Source organism: Juglans regia, chromosome 2 (genome assembly GCF_001411555.2).
Source record: "Juglans regia cultivar Chandler chromosome 2, Walnut 2.0, whole genome shotgun sequence".
Taxonomy (NCBI): domain Eukaryota; kingdom Viridiplantae; phylum Streptophyta; class Magnoliopsida; order Fagales; family Juglandaceae; genus Juglans; species Juglans regia.
In genome coordinates this window covers 28,675,797-28,694,792 of record NC_049902.1, presented here as the reverse complement: position 1 = coordinate 28,694,792, position 18,996 = coordinate 28,675,797, and the positions used below count along the sequence as shown (strand labels likewise).

At 36.3% G+C, this 18,996-nt stretch overlaps 1 protein-coding gene and 1 pseudogene across 1 annotated transcript; both read left to right on the top strand.

The window, feature by feature from the left end:
- Positions 1-9,351: 9,351 nt before the first annotated feature.
- Positions 9,352-11,685, top strand: LOC109008740 (aluminum-activated malate transporter 10-like). The gene is made up of 6 exons (XM_018988946.1): positions 9,352-9,703; positions 10,104-10,244; positions 10,354-10,626; positions 10,721-10,851; positions 10,946-11,087; positions 11,180-11,685. The coding sequence occupies exons 1-6, from the start codon at positions 9,352-9,354 to the stop codon at positions 11,683-11,685; spliced, it is 1,545 nt and encodes a 514-aa protein (XP_018844491.1).
- A 2,997-nt stretch (positions 11,686-14,682) lies between these two features.
- LOC109000224 lies at positions 14,683-17,788 on the top strand (annotated as a pseudogene).
- The last annotated feature ends 1,208 nt before the right edge of the window (positions 17,789-18,996 follow it).

Sequence of the window (18,996 nt, the reverse complement as noted above, 5' to 3'; positions counted from 1 at the left end):
GAGATCAACTACTTCAAAGACTGGAAGTATAAAAGAAGAAGTCAGCGTGAAACAGGGCGTTTGATTTAATAAAATTGTGCATTTTGTTGCAAAAACAGTGTGTTTTACTTAGAAAGGGAAGCTAAGGTGTTCTTTTATTCTTTCATTGTTTGTGTTTTATTACTAATTCGAAACGTTGCGTTTTTGGCTCTGTAATGAACACATTTCCCGTAAGTATAAAAGCTGGAAGTGGTTCGTTGTTCTGCATCGAAAGACATTGAAGGGTGATTGTTGAGGTTTTGAGAATTCCTCGAAAATTCTCTCCAAGATTTGTTAATGGAATCTTGGTCCAGTTCTTGAATTTGTGTTTGTTCTTAATCTTTCTTCTTTCATTTGCATTCTACGGGATGAAGTCACTATATAAGACTGCTGTGACATAGGATTTTTAAAATAATGTTAAATATAGTCATGAGTTATGCAAGTGTCGTGTATTCTTTTTAAAAAATGATGAGGTTCACTATTAAATAATTAATTTTATAAATTTCATATTTATTCATTTAAAAAAAAAATGCACGATACTAACGCGCATACTCTATAACTACAAATATCATTTACCTTATTTCATATACAACAGTTAAAAGAGATGATATTTCAAATAAAATTAGTAAACAAATAAAATCCCAAATAAAACTCCCAGAAGTGCGATTAAATTTAATTAATAAATAAAAATTTATTAATAGATAACCAACAATGATAAGTCGTTGATTTTGGGTAAATGATGAGTCACGTACGCACAGCTTTATTATAAAGAACTAGGAATAGAGAAAATTAATAGTCAGTTTAATACAAAAATTCCTTCCCAATGTTCGTTAATGTTTAATGAGCAATTATTTAAACAAATTCTAACACATAAAATTCTAAATAAAACCCTTAAACTCCAAATATTAATAGATTCCATCAAGTTATCGGCCAAATGATGTCGGTCGGGTTGCCCACAACAAGATCTTTGCTCATCGTGCATCATTGTCCGCCATAGGTAGTTAACTACTTCGTGAGATCGTTGCTCGCCATAGGGGTGGCGAGGAACAGTGGGCGTGGGTAGTGAACTCGCTCGCTGTTTCTCATCTCTGTAGAAGCCCACTAGCAGCAGAAACGACCGCTGGTGGTCTTTGTCTCCGGTTCGAGGTTGGCCTAGTTTCAAAGCTAGAGGGGACTTCAATCGGTGGAGGGGTGTTGTCGCATGTACTGGAAGTGACGAAGAGCTCTATGGTGGGCTAAGCTTATGTTGGCCATGGTTGTAGCTGGTAGTGGTTCCGTCGGCTCACAGATGCCTGGTGTGTAGACCTTCGGAGTGAACGTTGCACACTGCACATTGTGTCTGGCACATGTTATTTACTTATTTTTTTGATTGACAATTTTCATTGAATTAAAACCCAAGTGAAAGATAACATAGAAAGAAACATGACACTTATATGCTTCTTTGGAGACATATCATAAGTCGGAGAATTTCTTTCTCCCACTTCTGATACAGAGGATTAATAAATTAATTCTATAGATAGCACCAATTGTTAATGTAAAAAATTACACAATACATTGGAAGGGAGGAAAGAAATATTCTCTGCCCTATGAAATAAATAGTAAATAAGTAAATAAAAATAAATAAAGAGAGATACATAAATTTACGTGGTTCGACGTAATACCTATGTCTACAGGCTATTTGAGGCGAAATCCATTATTATAGGTGATTTTACATAACTCTCAATACAATGAAAAAATTTAAGGTTTTGGGAGGTTGAAGACGGTGCATCCCTTGAGATAAAATCTTTCGGAGTTATTGTGCGTAGAGAAGTCATCGAGAGCCCCAAATTTGTAGAGATATTCTCTTTTTATAGAAGTCTTTTCCTCCTTTCAAGTGATTGAGTTTTGCTTACCTTAAGAAACATTTTTCTTTTAGGAATCTGAATCGAAATCCCTCATCTATTCTTGACCATATCTCTTGGCTTTATCTCTTCTCTTATTATTAGTGATAGGTTTTCAATGGGTTGGACCCAGTCAACTTTATCCCAACAAGTATATTATTGAATTTAATTATATAAGTTCTAGTTATAATATTATAATATTATATAACTATACTATTATGTATGATAAATATATAGATAAATACATATTTTTATAATACATGAACAATATTGGGGAGTCGGTCCAACGACACCTCCTAATCCAACTCCGACTGAAAAAATTAAAAAAGAATTCCTACTCCGACTCCGACAAAACGGAGTCAGATTTTTGGATTTTTGCTCAGCCCTAGTTTTAATGTGCACTACTTCAGATGTTTCGTTGTCCATCGCTAATTTGTTTGTTTTTTTTTTTACAAAATAATTTTTGGAGATCTACAATTTTGAGAAAAAATATATATTAAAGAATCAGTTGGAATGTATATAATATGAACGTGAAAAACACTTTCTATTAGGGTTGTTATTATTTGACTATTATAAGATTGCTTTCGATATTAATCCAATTTTAAGTTTTTTTACTTATTACCATTTCAATTTGATCATTTAATTAGTCCTTTATCTTCCTATTAAGCCCAATAACAACAATCACATCTTACTGAATTAAAAAATTTTAGGAACACATTTAACAAATTGATAAAGAAAAGTTGAGTAACAAATAAGTTGAAAGAAAAATAAATAAATTTCAAACTTGTAGTCTTGCATGATTAATACCGATGATTTTATATCTATGTTTTTTATATGTTGCAATTATGAAAAGAGGTTGAACTATAGAAACGATTTATTTAGGAATTATAAGAAAGAGGTAATATATGTAAACTAGAAACTAAGTTTAGTATTTTGTTGAATAATGTATAACACTAACGTCATACATTTAAAAGTTTTTAAATAGCGCAATTATATACTATGTAGCCAGCTATTGAGTGAACGTGGAGTTTTTTTATTAATATGTTTCACATAGATAATTACAAACTTTAAAATAGAAATAACCAAAAGTGAATATTATATTCTAATTTAATTTCTTGAAATAAAACAGGAAAATAAAATGTAGTTACCATAATTTTTTATGTTTTTTTGGTTCGTGTTACCATAAAATTTTAAATGAGATCAAATTCTAATTTGATGAAATATAAAAAAAAAAAATCTGTTAAAAATTTGTTGACAATTTGCAAAACATCCCTTAAGACTGGTCATTTAAGAGCATTGGCCGGTACTAGATATGAATTATGGACAAGAACAAAAAAAAAGCATATAAAATTTTAAGAAAGATATACAAATTAAATACAAGATTATATATATATATATATATATATCTATTAAATTTCTTTTGGGTAAGAGCCTTGGCCCCCCTTGGCCTCATCCCTGGTGAAAGAGAAGTGCTACAATAATAAAGAAATTTTATAAAAATAAAACTCATAAATTGACACGATTTCATTTGATACGTTATATTTATTTTTCAATAACAGTATCTTGACAATCTAACGTACCACATTAAGCTACATTAGTTTGTAAGTTTATTTTTGTGAGATCTTTTTGTGTGATCTAAAGCATTTCTCTTAGTGGAAATAACAGTACATGCATGATGATGGTATAAAATGATGGCACTAAGATTAAATAGTCAAAGTACTTGAAAATTACACAAGACTAGCTAGAGTATAATAACCAATTTGTCCAAAATCCAAAATTGCTAGAACTACTATAGTATTTAACCCAACTTTTAGGAGCCTTAATATGCACTTGCTGTTATTTGTTTGGAACAATTATCTTTTTCCTTTATAAAAAAATAAATAAATAACGAGACAGTATTTTCATATATTGTTATGATAGCTAGCAACGAAAGTTTACTATATATATATTAAAGAAAAAGAAAAAGAAAATGGCAATACAATAATATATAATACCCATGAATCATTATATACAATTTTTGAGAACTTCTTGTTTAACAAAATTTAACAATCACAATATCGATATATGTATTTTATAACCAACTTGCATGCATGCATGTTGCCTAACATCTGATCATGATCTGTCACGCCTGAGTTGAGATATACTGTTATAGATACTGCATGCATTAAATAAATTATATACGTGCTTAATAAATTTAAATGTCCATTACAATATATAATAAGCTGTCATCATGCACTATATCATGAGTTGGCATTAGGTTAAGCAGTTATTAGGTACATACATATCTACTTCTTTTCATAAATATTAAAAAACATAAAGTTAGGCAATAAGTAATTCATTAATTTCCTTTTCTTCGTGATTTCATCTGTTAACCTATGATAGCATCGATCCTTATGGCCGCATGATGTGGTGGTGCTTGCTCCAAGTTTGGGTTTATATATATATATATATACACATAAAATGATTAGATAAAAGTAAATTCATAAACTGACGTATTTCACATGATTCGTTAGATCTATTTTAAGATAATTTACAATTTAACGTACCATACATCAAGCAGGACATCACTACTTTATGAATTTACTTCTATATATATAATCTCTTGGATAGATATACATGAGATTATACAAAAGTGAATGTGCCTAGCTACCTCGTGCATGCTGATAATATATTTACTTAATTTAAGCCTTTAATTTAGAAGTAAATGTTTATATATTAAGCATTTGATTATCATGATATTGTTTATAAGAGAGATGATGATAGGGAATGTGCAGCTGCTTTTTGATAGTTGAGTTGGCCTTTCAAGAGTGTGCATGCGGCTGTGGGGAAAGGCTCTAGCAAGCAGTAGTACTCCAGCATATATATATATATATATATATATATATATAATATATATATGATATATATGTATATAAGGAGATAAGTGCTGTCTCCACTCAAAGGTAATTAACAGAAGATCAAAACCATAATGCACTACGTCTTTTGTTAAAGATGAATTTAGATGGTCTGGCCTATTCGTGACCTAATTTGCCAGCTAGCTAGCTAGGGAAAGGATCAGGACCACTTTGTTAGATTCTTTCAGCTTCTCATTATAAAATGATGCATGCAATATTAAAGTTTCTAGCTAGAGCTATATAGGGATCCCCACTTTAGTTGAAACCGAGTACTGGAGATCAGTACAGTTTGATTTCGGTTCTCTCTAGAGAGAGATAGGGTTTGCCTTGTATAATGATGTTAGTTCACCACGTCCCACCTGCCCTTTTTAATGTACATGATGCTTGTGCATGCGCACTTGCTCACTTTGTGTACGAAATCTTTTGTTAGATTTAGATATTAGTCATTCTTACTAGCTAGTTCTAATATGTACTTGGTATAATGCTGATTAGCAAGAACTTGTTTTAAATTTAAATTTAACCCTTTTCAAACCGTGTGAGGGTGTGTCCTCCTCGCCAAACTTAAAAGTTTCTTTAGTTATAGGCCAGATTTATATATGGACAATTTCCTTGTTGGATGCTGATCATATGTGCCGGCCATTGAGTCTGTACTTGGGTTTTCAGTCATTCGGGAATGTAGTCAGATGAAGCAAACCTCCAAGAGGTTTTCAAGAATGGACCTTGTTAAATGACACAAATTTAAAAAGATAAGGACATAGTCAACCCGTGAGTTCGCTCGAGGGGCACTCGATAGTGGGCTTGAGCGAATGTCAACTCATGAGTTCGCTCAAAGCTCGCGCGACAGTGGGCTCCAGAGAAACACTAACCCTGGTGTTTGGTCGAGCAGCGCTCAACAGACTGCTCGAGCCAATATTCAATTGGTTGTTTGCTCGAGATGCACTTGACCGAAGAACCTAGTTTTTTCGTTTAGGATTTCCAGTGCCATTTTTCACTATATATATATATATATATATATGTTCTTTTGTAAGTGTGTTCAGCAACTCAGAGTGTACAAAAGAGGCAAATGTGTGAGAACATATTGTGAGAGTGAAAAAGCCCTAGAGAAAGAGAGTTGAGATTGTGTGAGTAGAGTGGTACTCTTATAACTTAATGTGTGTAATTATAATCTCCTCTGGGATAAAATTGTTGTAGCTCTATGGACGTACGCAGGTTGCTGAATCACGTAAATTTTGTGTCGTGTGATTGTTGTTTTATTTGTTTGTCGTCATTGGTTTCATAATAACTGTTACCAAAAGCCAAGATTTGGGTCTGAGGGAGAATGATGGGTAGAGATATACTGAAAGCACCTGAGATCGAGAAGTTCGAAGGCACTGACTTCGGATATTAGAGGATGCATATAGATGACTACCTCTATGGGAAGAGACTACATCTTCTACTGTTGGGAAATAAGTGTGAGAGCATAGATGATGCTGAATGGAATCTATTGGATTGACAGGTTCTAGGATATATTTGGTTGGGCTTGTCCAGAACAATGGCGCAAAACGATATTAAGGAGAGAAACATGGAGGATCTCATGGCGACTTTGTCAGGTATGTATGAAAAGCCGTGGACAAATAACAAGTTGCATCAGATGAAGAAGTTGTTCGATCTGAATATGTCAGAAGGTATGTCTGTGGCCCAACACTTGAATGACTTTAATACAATCACAAATCAATTGTCTTCTGTAGAGATTGAGTTTGATAACGAAATCAGAACGTTGATCATGTTGGCTTCGCTGCCAGATAGTTAGAGGCCATGAGGATGTCGGTGAGTAGTTCAATCGGCAAGATGAAATTGAATTACAATGACGTACGTTACGTGATTCTTGCTAAGAATGTATGTAGAAGAGAGTCTGGTGAGTTCTCAGGTTCGGGATTGGCACTGAATGTTGACCATCGGGGTAGGAGACATGACAGGTCAAGCTCCAAGAACAGAAGCAGGAGCAAAACGAGATTTGGGTAGTAGATCACTTGTTGAAGTTGTGGCAAGTCGGGTCACATCAAGAGAGACTGCCGGAATTAGGAAACTGTTGAGAATGACGCTGTGAACGTGGTGGTTGAATAAATACAAGATGCTTTAATCCTTGCAATGCACGGTTTGGTTGACAATTGGGTGTTGGATTCAAGGGCTTGGTTCCGTAGTCCCTCACATCGAGAGATCATGCAGAACTATATTGCTGATGATTTTAGGAAGATGTACGCATTTGATAGAAAGACACTGGATGTAGTGCGAGTGGGTGATGTGCACATCAGACTTCCGAACATGAGTGTGTGGGCTTTACAGCAAGTCAAACACGCTCCAGATTTGAAGAAAAAACTTATCCTTGTGGGACAGCTCGATGACAACGGTCATGCAGTAGCACTTTCTGGATGAGTGTGGAAGATCACTAGGGTGCACTGGTATTGGCACATGGTAAAAGATCTAACACTTTGTATTTAACATCATGATCCTATGATGTGCAGAAAAATACTAGAGTGTAAAAGAGCAGGCTTGGTCACGCGAATCAAATGTGTAAACAAAAGGGAGCCAGTTTTGTTATTCCTCATGTGTAAGTCTGGGGAAGTTGGCTAACGTTGCCAGGATAAGTTCAAGATAGGATACTCCCAGTGCAATGGGAGTTGTGAGTCGCCTAGTGGATGTGCTTATTGAGGGAAATGCACGTGAGAGACTGAAGTCGGACTCAACTTCAGTGCGTCTTCTGGCTTTAAGACGAGAGTTGTGAGCTATAGAGGTGATAGGACTTGTGGGTTGCATGTGGAGCATGATTTGTGAGCAGAAAAGGCAAAGGCAGAAAGTTTGCTCGACTGTCACTCTACCTTGGCTCGAGCGAAGCTCAACTCGTGAGTTTGCTCAAGGTGCGCTCGAGTGAAAGTCAACCTGTGAATTCGCTCAAGGCTCACGTGACAGTGGGCTTGAGCGAAGCACTAACACTAGTATTTGCTTGAGCAGAGCTCGACAGACCGCTCAAGCCAATGTCCAATTTGTTGTTCACTCGAGGAGCGTTCGACACTGCGCTCAAGCAAATACTACTACCTCACCTGTGATACCCCATATGATATGGATAAGGGTAGGTGGTGTATGGGATCCCATATTGCTTGGGAATGAGAAGTTCTTGCTCTTTATAAAGTTCTAATGGGGCTCTAATTGTATCATTGACTAGTTCTTTTAGAGTATAGGCCATGTGGTTTGAGCCTTCCATTGGGGCGTTACAAATGGTATCAGAGCCTATCCCAACCAGAAATGTGAGACTTGAGCCGTGCCACCTACAATGGACAGGCCCGACGAAGACATCGGAAATTTAAGGGGGGTAGATTGTGATACCCCATATGATATGGATTAGGGTAGGCGGTATATGGGATCCCACATTGCTTGGGAAGGAGAAGTTCTTGCTCTTTATAAGGTTCTAATGAGGCTCTAATTGTATCATTGACTAGTCCTTTTAGAGTATAGGTCATGTAGTTTGAGTCTTTCATTGAGGCGTTACATCACCAATGCATATGACACGCGTACCATGATATAACAAGAATGCTATATATAATTTTGCAGTAGTTCTCTACAAAAATATTCATATTCACGGGGGACAAAGAGGAATCCAATCGAATATCCACTTAGAAGAAAGGAGGAATAAGGGTATAAAATATGAACAGAGTGTGGTATACTCTATTATTTAAGTCATATATATATATATATACACTTCTGTGACGTTTTGCCAACCATTATATTGTTAGTTGGACGCATATGTCACCTGCTCATACAAAGTTTTGAAATGATCAGGCAACTATTGTTAAAGAAATTGCATGGAAATTTAACCAATTAATTGCAACAATTAGATCAATGCAATTGAGACGTACGTACTGATCAGGGGAGAAAATAAAAGAATAAACAATTGATGAGACGTGTAACAAGTTTAGAGGACCATCCAAATTAATTTGACCTAGCTAGCTTTGGGGAAGAATTGATCAGCAGGGCTAGCAGGAGAAGTGAAAACTGATGTTGCCTCATTTCCATTCCTGAAAGCAAGGTCCTCAAAGTTTAGGAAAAACTTAATTATATTTGGATTTTCCTTCCAAAAGGCCATCTGACAGTACTGTATATGTACTTAATATGAAACAACTATATTATAATATAATTTGACGTTCCTCATGCTTGTATTAGCTAGTGATCATGATTTGAATTTGATGTGCAAGTGATTTTCTCTTGCAGTACTCATTAATTCATTAATGTTGGTTTTCATGTTTTGAAGTTTTTAACAAAATAAAGAAAAAAGCAAAAGTATCCTCACGTCATAGGAAATATTATTATATACTCGATTTTTCATTGCAGTAAGAAATGTTAAATAGTACTTCGATCTTTTGTATAAATACTTCATCGTCCAAGCCTAACCTTTCATGTATTGCATGCCATTACGGTTCTTGGCTACCTTTTCTCACTATCCCAGAGCTTGATCTGTTGCGTGACTTGATCAACATATCTCAGCAATCAAGTTTTCTTCTTTCTTCTCGAAGCTAACATATATAAGGATGGCTCCTGAGAAAGAAGTAAACAATGGAGTGGAGTGGAGGATAAAGGTGGCCGATGGCTCATCACAGACTTTGGTTCCGGAGGCAAAGCCTGCAGCCTGCAGCAATTTCAGCTTGCTTGGTGATCTAAAACTTTTTATTGTGGGGTTGGCCTTTAAAGTGTGCAAGTTTTCTCAGAAAGCGTGGGACTTAGGGGTAGATGATCCCAGAAAAGTGATCCATTGTCTAAAAGTGGGGATGGCACTCACTGTTGTCTCGCTATTTTACTATACGAGGCCTCTGTACGAAGGTGTTGGAGGAAATGCTATGTGGGCAATCATGACTGTTGTGGTTGTGTTTGAGAACACTGTGGGTAAGTACTCACAACCCTTAAAAGAGTCAGTACCCACCCATGTCATGCTTGTACAACTTATCAATGTTCTACCATTTGACTAATTTTTCTTGCATGTACAAAAAATCTGTTCAAAGCTTATTGGTCGAATTTAAGAACCTCATGAAGTACGTACGAAAGATCAGAAAGAGATATATGCAATGGATCTTTTAGTATATATTCTTCATTTGATCACTTTTTATGTGTATCTAATTTCTTTGATTTGAGACTCTCAAATTCAGAAAATAAAAAAGTTTTTTTATGAGCATAAAAGATATTGGTTTCCTCGCAGATTTGTGTGCTTAAAATTCACTCACAATACAAAAGCAACTTGCTTGACTAGCATAACAGTTTATTGACTTTGCCTATCAATGAAATACAGGTGCAACACTTTGTAAATGTTTGAACAGAGTGTTCGGGACTTGTCTTGCTGGATTTCTTGCAATTGGTGTTCATTGGGTTGCTAGTCAATCGGGAGAGAGATTTGAACCTGTAATTGTTGGAGTCTCAGTTTTCCTACTAGGTCTGTACGTAATTAATTAAAGTTGATAACCGTGAATATTGGGTTCTTCTTGCTGCATGAATCTAGATAAGTTACCTGACTCATGATTATTCATCGATCTTTTCTTCAGCTTCTGCAGCGACCTTCTCAAGATTCATTCCTTCGGTGAAAGCCCGGTTTGATTATGGTGCCATGATATTCATCCTTACCTTTAGCTTTGTTTCAGTATCAGGTTATCGGGTGGATAGATTGTTTGATCTGGCACATCACAGAATATCCACAATTCTTATTGGCACTTCATTGTGCATTATCGTAAGCATGCTGGTTTGCCCCATTTGGGCTGGTCAAGAGCTCTATACTCTAATAACTCGTAACATGGACAAGCTTTCTGATTCCCTAGGTGGTCAGTACTTTGTCAAATACATATTTTTTTTTAGTTGTTATAATATTCATGTCACTTCTTGTTGATCATACCCTATTTTTACGACAATATTCAGCTTGTGTATCCGAATACTTCCAAGATGGTGGCTGCAGCCTTGCTGATGATACTGATTATGATAAGGAATGTCAGAAGAAGCTGCAAGGTTATAAATGTGTTCTAAGTTCGAAGGCAGCAGAAGAATCTATGGTATTTGACAGGACCATGCAATATATTCATGTTTTGAACTTTGTTTTATGATCGATCTTTCACTAAAATCATTGATGGGCATTGTTTTTCATAGGCTAATTTTGCCAGATGGGAGCCACCCCATGGCCGCTTCTACTTTCGGCATCCATGGAGACAGTACATGAAAATTGGGGCATCAATGCGCAGCTGTGCCTATTGCATAGAGGCTCTCAATGGTTGCATCAATTCAGAAAATCATGAGGTAATTACAACCCAAGTTCCAACAAATCCTATATAATATTATTCTGCATGCACACATGTGGAGAATCACTAATGCAAAAACTCCAACAGGCCCCAGAGTACATAAAGAAGCATATCAGCAAAAATTCTTTGAAAGTAAGCTCCAACTCGGCAAGTGTCATAAGAGAGCTAGCAATGACTATCAAGACCATGAAGAAATCCTCTAACATCCATTACTTGGTTGGAGATTTGAACAGCGCAGTTCAAGAGCTCCAAACTGACTTAAAATCCCCTCCTGAGTTATTCAGTCCCCCATCAAACATGGAAGCTGAAATTCCAGAAAACAAGAAAATAGAGGCAGCCTTAAGAACAGTAGTGGTTACATTAATGCCACTGATGGAGATTATTCCACTGGTAACACAAGCTTCTTTATTGATTGAAATTGCCGCACGGATCAATGACATCGTCGAGGCTGTTGAAGAGCTGTCAGACTTGTCTGAATTCTCGCCTGCAGCCAATGACAAGTGCGAAAAAATTCAGCCGAGTAACCATTTTTTACCAAACCGTCATGAACAGAAAGATAAGGAAACCATGGAGACGATTCAACGGATCTGAGTGCCTATAATTAAAGTTACTAAAATAAGCCTTGAAAGTGATGAAAGGGAATATATACGAGACCCACTATATCTTGTTTGTCTTGGCTCGGTATGTATAAATATTATAGAAATGATATTTGCAGTTGTGAGTGTGTAAGTACCGTACAGTCGTTTTGAAAAAAATAAATAAATATGAGATTCACGTGAAAAAAAATTAATTTTTTAATAATAAATCTTACTCTTTTTCATATTGACTGCACACTCTACGACTATACGTAATATTACTCTAAATATTAATATACTTTGGAATTAAGAAATCATGAGCCGGTGGTACTGCATGCGCGTTATATAATTGTTGAGAGTATGGCCGCTGAAACAAGTGACCGGAGCTAAGGGCCAGATTGTAAGTAAAGTCATTGCAGTCAAGGACGATATGGTGACAATTTACCTGGGGATTACTGTTAATAATTATTAATATAATAAAAAAGTTTATAAGTTTTTATTTTTCTTCCATCAGACTCCTATATATATACGAACAAATTAAGATATAAGAGGAAAATACACTTTCCAGCAAAACTTTGCAGTTTGCACCCCATTAAACTAGCACTTTCCAAGATTGTGTCACGTTGTTTTACCTTTATACCCATTTTTCATTCATCCCAATGGCTAAACTAGAATTTTTCCCTCGCATTATCTTCGAAGCCAACTAGGGCTATGCAAAAATCCAAGTCGGAGTTATGTTTTGACAGATTCTGCTCAGATCTGACTTTGACTCTGACTCTATTCTGCTTTGATTATAGTATTATTGCAGTTTATCATACATAATCAAATATAGAAATAAATTAGTAGTATAATAACATGTTATAGTATAAGTCTAGTATAGAAATAAATATAGTATAATAAGTTAATATCAGGTAATATTATAGTATAATAATATGTAACTAAACACTAGTACATTAGTAATAATTAATAATCAATACTAATTAAAATTAAATTTAGTGTTGAAAAAAATTATAAAAATCATTAATAAAAAAATTATGGCTAAAAAAAATTTAAAAATAAATTAAGGGTTAAAAAAAAAAAGAGTTTGGTTTAGGGTTTATGAAAAAAGAAAAGCCGAAAACAGGGTTTAAGATTAAAAAAAGGGAGCGTAGAAGCCCAAAGGTCCAAATTCGAAGGAGCCCAGCCCTGTTTGATCAAAATTGCGCCGTTTTTAGAATAAAAAATGTCATCGTTTAGCTTGGTTAGAACTTAGGATTCTTACGCGCGACCGCACTAGCCACTCATTCTCAATTTCACTCTGAGTTTGGGACCCGTGTGCCGTCGTTCTCTCTCTCTTTCTTCTCCTGCTGTGCGACCGTCGTTGCTCTTGCCCTCACCGTCGGCCACCACTGTCCCCCTGGGAAACCTCACTCGCTCTTAATCTAACTCTTAGACATGCCACTTCTATATCTATTAAAGACTCAACCATTGATCCAAAAGTCTTAGAACTAATATTTTGAATATCATACCAGAAGTCGTACCGGTCAAGACACTAGAACGAAATATTTCAATACCGGTACCGTTTCATGTACTGTTTCTAGATAGTCGATATATGAATAAATTATATATAAATTCATATATATATATATATAAATTATAAATAGCCTAGTCTGAATTGAGGGTCAAAAAATAAACTTGTAGTTTAAAAAAATGAAAAAAAAAATTGGAAGACCGAAATATTGGTAGGTACCGGCCGGTACAGGCCGAAATTGAAGCCGATACGATCGGTATTTAGGCCGGTACGAAACGTATGGGGTACCTGTACAGGCCCAGTAGCCGTTAAGGAAAATTTCGACTGTACCAGCCGGTACGGTACGAAATTTAAAATAGTGCTTATGACTGTTGGATCCTAATCTGATTAGACCTTTAACCATCAAGATTATAACATTTCATCATGCTTCCTAATCCGACATCCATGGCAGCCCACTTTATCGACATTAATCTGGTGGTATCTCTTTCCTTTTTGACAACTTCACTCATTTAATCAGTATTCAATGACTTAATATTATGCTCATACATAGTATCAATATATTTTAATCCAGTCTATAGGTTGCCCCTGAACCTGTGACATGGTCACTACTTTGATACTAATTGTTAAAAACTCAACCATTGATCTAAAAGCCCTATGACTGTTGGATACTAATTTGTTTAGACTTTTAACCCTCAGGATCATAACACTCTCTCTTTCTTCTCCCCCGCGTGGCCGTCACTATCCCTTCCCCTTGATGTCGTCCACCATAGTCCCTCACCACCAGTTCCTTCTCTTCCAGACGCCCTCGGCGTCTGCCCTTTTGGTATTTTTTTCAATATCTTAAGAGTTTTTTTTCTTAGATCTATTATATTCTGGAGTCCAAGTATCATTCGGTATTTTTTTTGGTCTTTCCAATTTCTTCCTATGCATCATTGGGATAATAGAAATTAATTTGGTTCTTTGGGTAGGAGTCGTTGGACGATCCCACTTAAAATGGGTTTTATAATATTGGAGCGGTGGAACATATGAGTTTTTACCGGAGTCAAGTTTTCTGTTTGGGAAAAGTTTAAACTCTAATTTTACACCAGGATGGACGACACTTAGGCACTCCTAAAAAAAAGAAATCTGAACCCATGTAAATACAATTTCGCTCTTCCTCCCTTCGAATGTCTCTCCCTCCCCATTACTACACTCGAGCTTCACTCAAAAAAGGAAAAAAAACTCTCTGCACTCGAGCTTCACTTAGAAAAGGGAAAAAATCCATCTCTGCACTCGAGCTTCACTCACGCTGGAACGCCCACACGACTCACGACGGAAGCCCCACCAGACGCGACGCTCACCAATTGCACTCGTCTTCAGCTGACGCCCACCATTGATATTTTTTTGAGTGAAGCTCGAGAGTCATCAACCATGGCCTTGACCGTTGCGGTGTCGTTGGTGGGTGCACGGTAACTGCATCTACCGCGCATATTAGCACCATTCACCACCCTACTTAGATCGACATTCTCCTCTAAAATGGGTTTTACCCCGATGCATCTCGTGACCACTCTACGAGCAAGAAAGCTTGTGGTTCGAGCAGCTAGAACTGAGTCCAAAGGGGCATCCTTAGGTTCCAAAGCTCCCCATTTTGAGCTTCTAGAGCCACTTACTGGGAAAGTGTGGAAACTAGATGATTTTGAACTATATCCTGCTTTGCTGGTTATGTTTGTTTGCAACCACTGCCCATTTGTTAAACACTCGAAGAAAGCTATTGTGAAGTTGACAAATTTTTACATGAAGAAAGGACTTGCAGTGGTTGCAATATCTTCAAATTCTATAGCTACTCTGTGAGATCTCTAATTTTGCTTGTGTTTTAAATCCTTATTTTAATTAATGTGTTGTTTTATTGTTATTTATTATGGTATGTTTTTATGTTGGGTTTTTATTTCCTTACTATTAATTTATTGGTAATTTTAATTCCATGTTATTTTAATGTGTTATTTAAATTATGTTGTTTATGTTGTTTTATTCTTGGTATTTTATTTTTGCTAAAATTTTATTTTACTTTAAGTGTGTTATTTTAATTGTTTTTGTAGTGTTTTGTTTGGGTTTGTGTTTTTGTCTTGTGAGCCGTGGGTGTGTGTTGTGTTAAGCCAGCCCGTTTGCAAGTTTGGATCCAGCCCAGTCGTGTGCCAGTGAAGCCCAGCCCAGCCGTGCGGCCCGTATGTGAAGACCCAGCCCTCCCCTCTAATTAGTGGAACGGCGTCGTTTGGATGGACTTTTCCTGCAGCGCCGCACGCCCCTTCTTCTCCTTCCTTCCTTCATCTTCTTCTTCCTTCTTCTTCTTCTTATCCTCCCTTCTTCTTTCTTCAAACCCCCACGCAGCAGCTGCCGTGGGCCACCTCCACCTTCCCACGGCAGCTCCGTGTCGCTCGGTTGCAGCCCCGAGTCCTGGCTGTCCAGCTCCTACCCCACTCAGCCATCAGCTCCTTCTTCCGCAAGCTCCTCGGTGAAGTTGTGCATGGTTTCCGTGTGAGCTGTTCTTGCCGCCTCACCACGCGTCCGCGTGAGATCATTTCCACTGCCACGCACGGCTAGCTGCCGTTGTTCACTTCTTCCACCGTGCGACACGCGTGCCTTGCGAATTGCCGATTTTGGCCTATAAATAGGCCACAGGTTTCTCAAATTTTGGGGGATTCCGATTCGAGTACACCTCTCTTAAAGCTTTTCATCCTCTTGTATTTTGAGTGTTTGATATGTGAATTTTTGTGGTGAGTCCGAGAGTTGTGAGAATTTTGTTGTGCTTGGTTTTGTTCTAGTTTGAGGGAAAATCAATTGGGTTGTTGCCGTGTAGTGAAACCCAATTTTTGGGCACTTTTTTGTCGTTTGCCGCTGTTGTGCCGCCGCCTTGTATTTTCCTTTCACGTGATCTTCCAGATTTTTCCCGCGTATATGTAATTTTTCAGTTTTAATATAATTATTGTAATTACATTTTTTGTAAACTGTAGTTTCTATTGTACTATGGTTTGTATTGGTCTATTGGAATTGGGCCTCGGGTTGTTGAAGCGTTGGGTTATGAATTCTGGTTATTGGAATTGGGCCTTGGGTCGGTTTGAAGGACGAGATTTTATTTGTAATATAAAATAATGAAATTGTAAATAAAGGAATATTTTTATGTAAATGAATTATTTAATTATATATTCTTATTAAATTGTTGAAATGCATATTTATGATTTTATTAAAAATGTGCTGTGATGTTACGTAGTCTGTTTGAAATGGTAATTGAAAATGTGGGTGTGTGTGTATCACGACCCCAAGTCGAGATGATGTATTATCTAGGTGGAGCTCATCTGGTCACTCGGGAGCGTAACAGACTGACGTGATGTCTCTTGAGTTGTCGTAGGGCGATGCGGGAACGAACGAGGCGGTAACGCTCTTGTATTGATTCCGTGGCCTTTGGCTGGCGATGTTAGAGGATGCTTGGCCACGTACGCGCTAAGCGTGGAACTGAGCATCGCTCGTTACTAAGTCTCATGCACAGACGTTACCCGTGATATGATGATTAAAGTCAGGTTATGCGGACGGTCCCTAGGGGAGACCGTGGCGCATGCTTTTTAATTAATAATTATGATTGGACAAAAAATAGAATATTTGGTGTAAGTGGTTAAAAATGGTATTTTGAGAATAAAAATATATGGTACTGTTTTATGTGAACTATGTCTGTATGGGATCGCGTGTTACTTTTATATATCTCTTGGATGTTATTTCTGTTAATTACTTGTTGAGATGTCATAATCTCATTGTGGTGTTTTACCTTACGGTTCCGTCTTATGGTTTCGTAGAATCTGACGCAGAGCCCAAGTATGAACCTGAGGGATCAGCTCCGCCGAAGGTTTGACTTGCTGATTTACTGTTCAGTATTATGAGATTTGTTTCACTTATGTTATTTTCTATATTTATTATATCTGTCGGACGACTGTTTAATCCTAGTGAAGTTACTTTTCTGTTTTTGAACAATTCTGGTACTTAATAAAGACATACCTTTTTATTTCTCTGCTGCGAATATTATTTTGTACACTTATTGCATGTTGTACACACTTTAAGTACTAATCGTTGAGATGCGTGATCCGTGTGGTCATCATCCCGATATCACAAACTCCACTAAAATAACACGTGGGGATCGAGGGCGCCACATACTCACCCACAGGATGGACCACAATTCATGGCAGAAGAAGCTAAGCTACTTAACTATCTTTTCCCATATTTATACGATGAGTCACAGGATATTGCATGAGAATTTGGAGTAGTTTGAACACCAGATTTTTCCTATTTAAAAAGGATGGTCGGATGCCATTTGAAATGGTATATCATGGTCAATTTGATGATTCCCGACCCAATAATAATGTACCTGTTAGTGGAAGGGACTTGAGCAGAGCAATAGATTGTGTTCTCAACAGCCAACCATTACCATCAATTCAGAAACCTAGTGTTGGATGTAGCATAAAGTGGCATCCTGAGACAACTCTGTAATCTGTAATCACTAGTTTGAACTTCATGAAGACAAATTACATAACAGTGTGGTGTTTCAATCAGGTATCAAAGCCTCCTATGTAATGGAAGAACACTATTTTGATTCAGTATGTACTAGTATTTTTCTTCCTTCTCTTAATCTTTTTAGTCTTCTCGTTTTATCATTTTGGATTTCTCAAGACATGGAAGTCAAGGAATGCTAAAAGATTTGATATTTTGTATATGATTATGTAATATGAGCTTTACTCATAATATTTTCATTTGGATGACAGTCGTTACTTGAAAAAAAAAAAGAGTAAGGTTGTATTTTGATGTTGAGCTGAACTGAATAGTAGAGAGAGTTATGTGAGGCCCATCTAAACTGAGTTTAAAGTGTGTTTGAATATTAAAATGAGTTTAGTATTTTTATGAGATATTGAAAAAGGTTGTGGGTCCCATATATAAATATGTTTAAATTAAAAAATATTATGGGTCTCACGTGTAAGAATGTTTTAAGTTTGAATGAGTTTAATAATTTAAGAATTATGTATTTAAATATTAAATTCAGTTTAAAATTATACTGAACTCAACTAAACTTACATAAATTTAAAAACCAAATGCAGCCTAAAGCTTGAGTTTAGAGAGTTTTTTCCCTTTTTACTCAAGCTCGAGTGCACTAGGAGTATTGGCAATGTCCTAGCCATTGCCAAATCTAAATTTTAGCTAGAATCTCAAATTTTAGCTATAGTATTAACCTTTGACTAGATGAATCCACATTGAACTAGCCATCTTATAGTCAAAATAATAATATAATATTATATATTTTAATAATATTTTACAAAATTTTATTTTTTAATATTTTGCAAATATACTTCATATATTAATTAATAATTTATATTTTACTTAAAATTATTGCTCTTCCCAACTATTTGTTTCCTCAACCTTATATTAACATTTCATATTACTATATAATATCACTTCCAATAAAATTACAAGCGTAATCAAATCTCACAATGAATCATACAGATATGAACATCAAAATTGTGTGAGAGAGAGATAGAGACCTGAGCATAAAGAACAAATCAGAAACTCTATTCTCATTCACGAAAAGGAATAAAAAATACAAATGTTATCTTTTACCTAGCACTCAACTGTACTGTCCACTACACTAAAAATTAGACCTATAAAAAATACTAAGAATGACACTAACAGAAATTTATTTACAAGCAACAAGCCAAAATAGAGTGGTCCTTTGGTAAGGAATGATCTCTGCTGCATCGTGCATTCCTTGGTGGCTGCTGTGCATCACTTGGTGGATGCACTTTCATG

Excerpts from the sequence above, each read along its gene's own strand:
- LOC109008740 (XM_018988946.1), top strand. The coding sequence starts at position 9,352 with ATGGCTCCTGAGAAAGAAGTAAACAATGGAGTGGAGTGGAGGATAAAG. Across the intron at positions 10,627-10,720 it reads GCTTTCTGATTCCCTAGGTG|CTTGTGTATCCGAATACTTC; the intron begins GTCAGTACTTTG and ends GACAATATTCAG. Across the intron at positions 10,852-10,945 it reads AGGCAGCAGAAGAATCTATG|GCTAATTTTGCCAGATGGGA; the intron begins GTATTTGACAGG and ends TGTTTTTCATAG.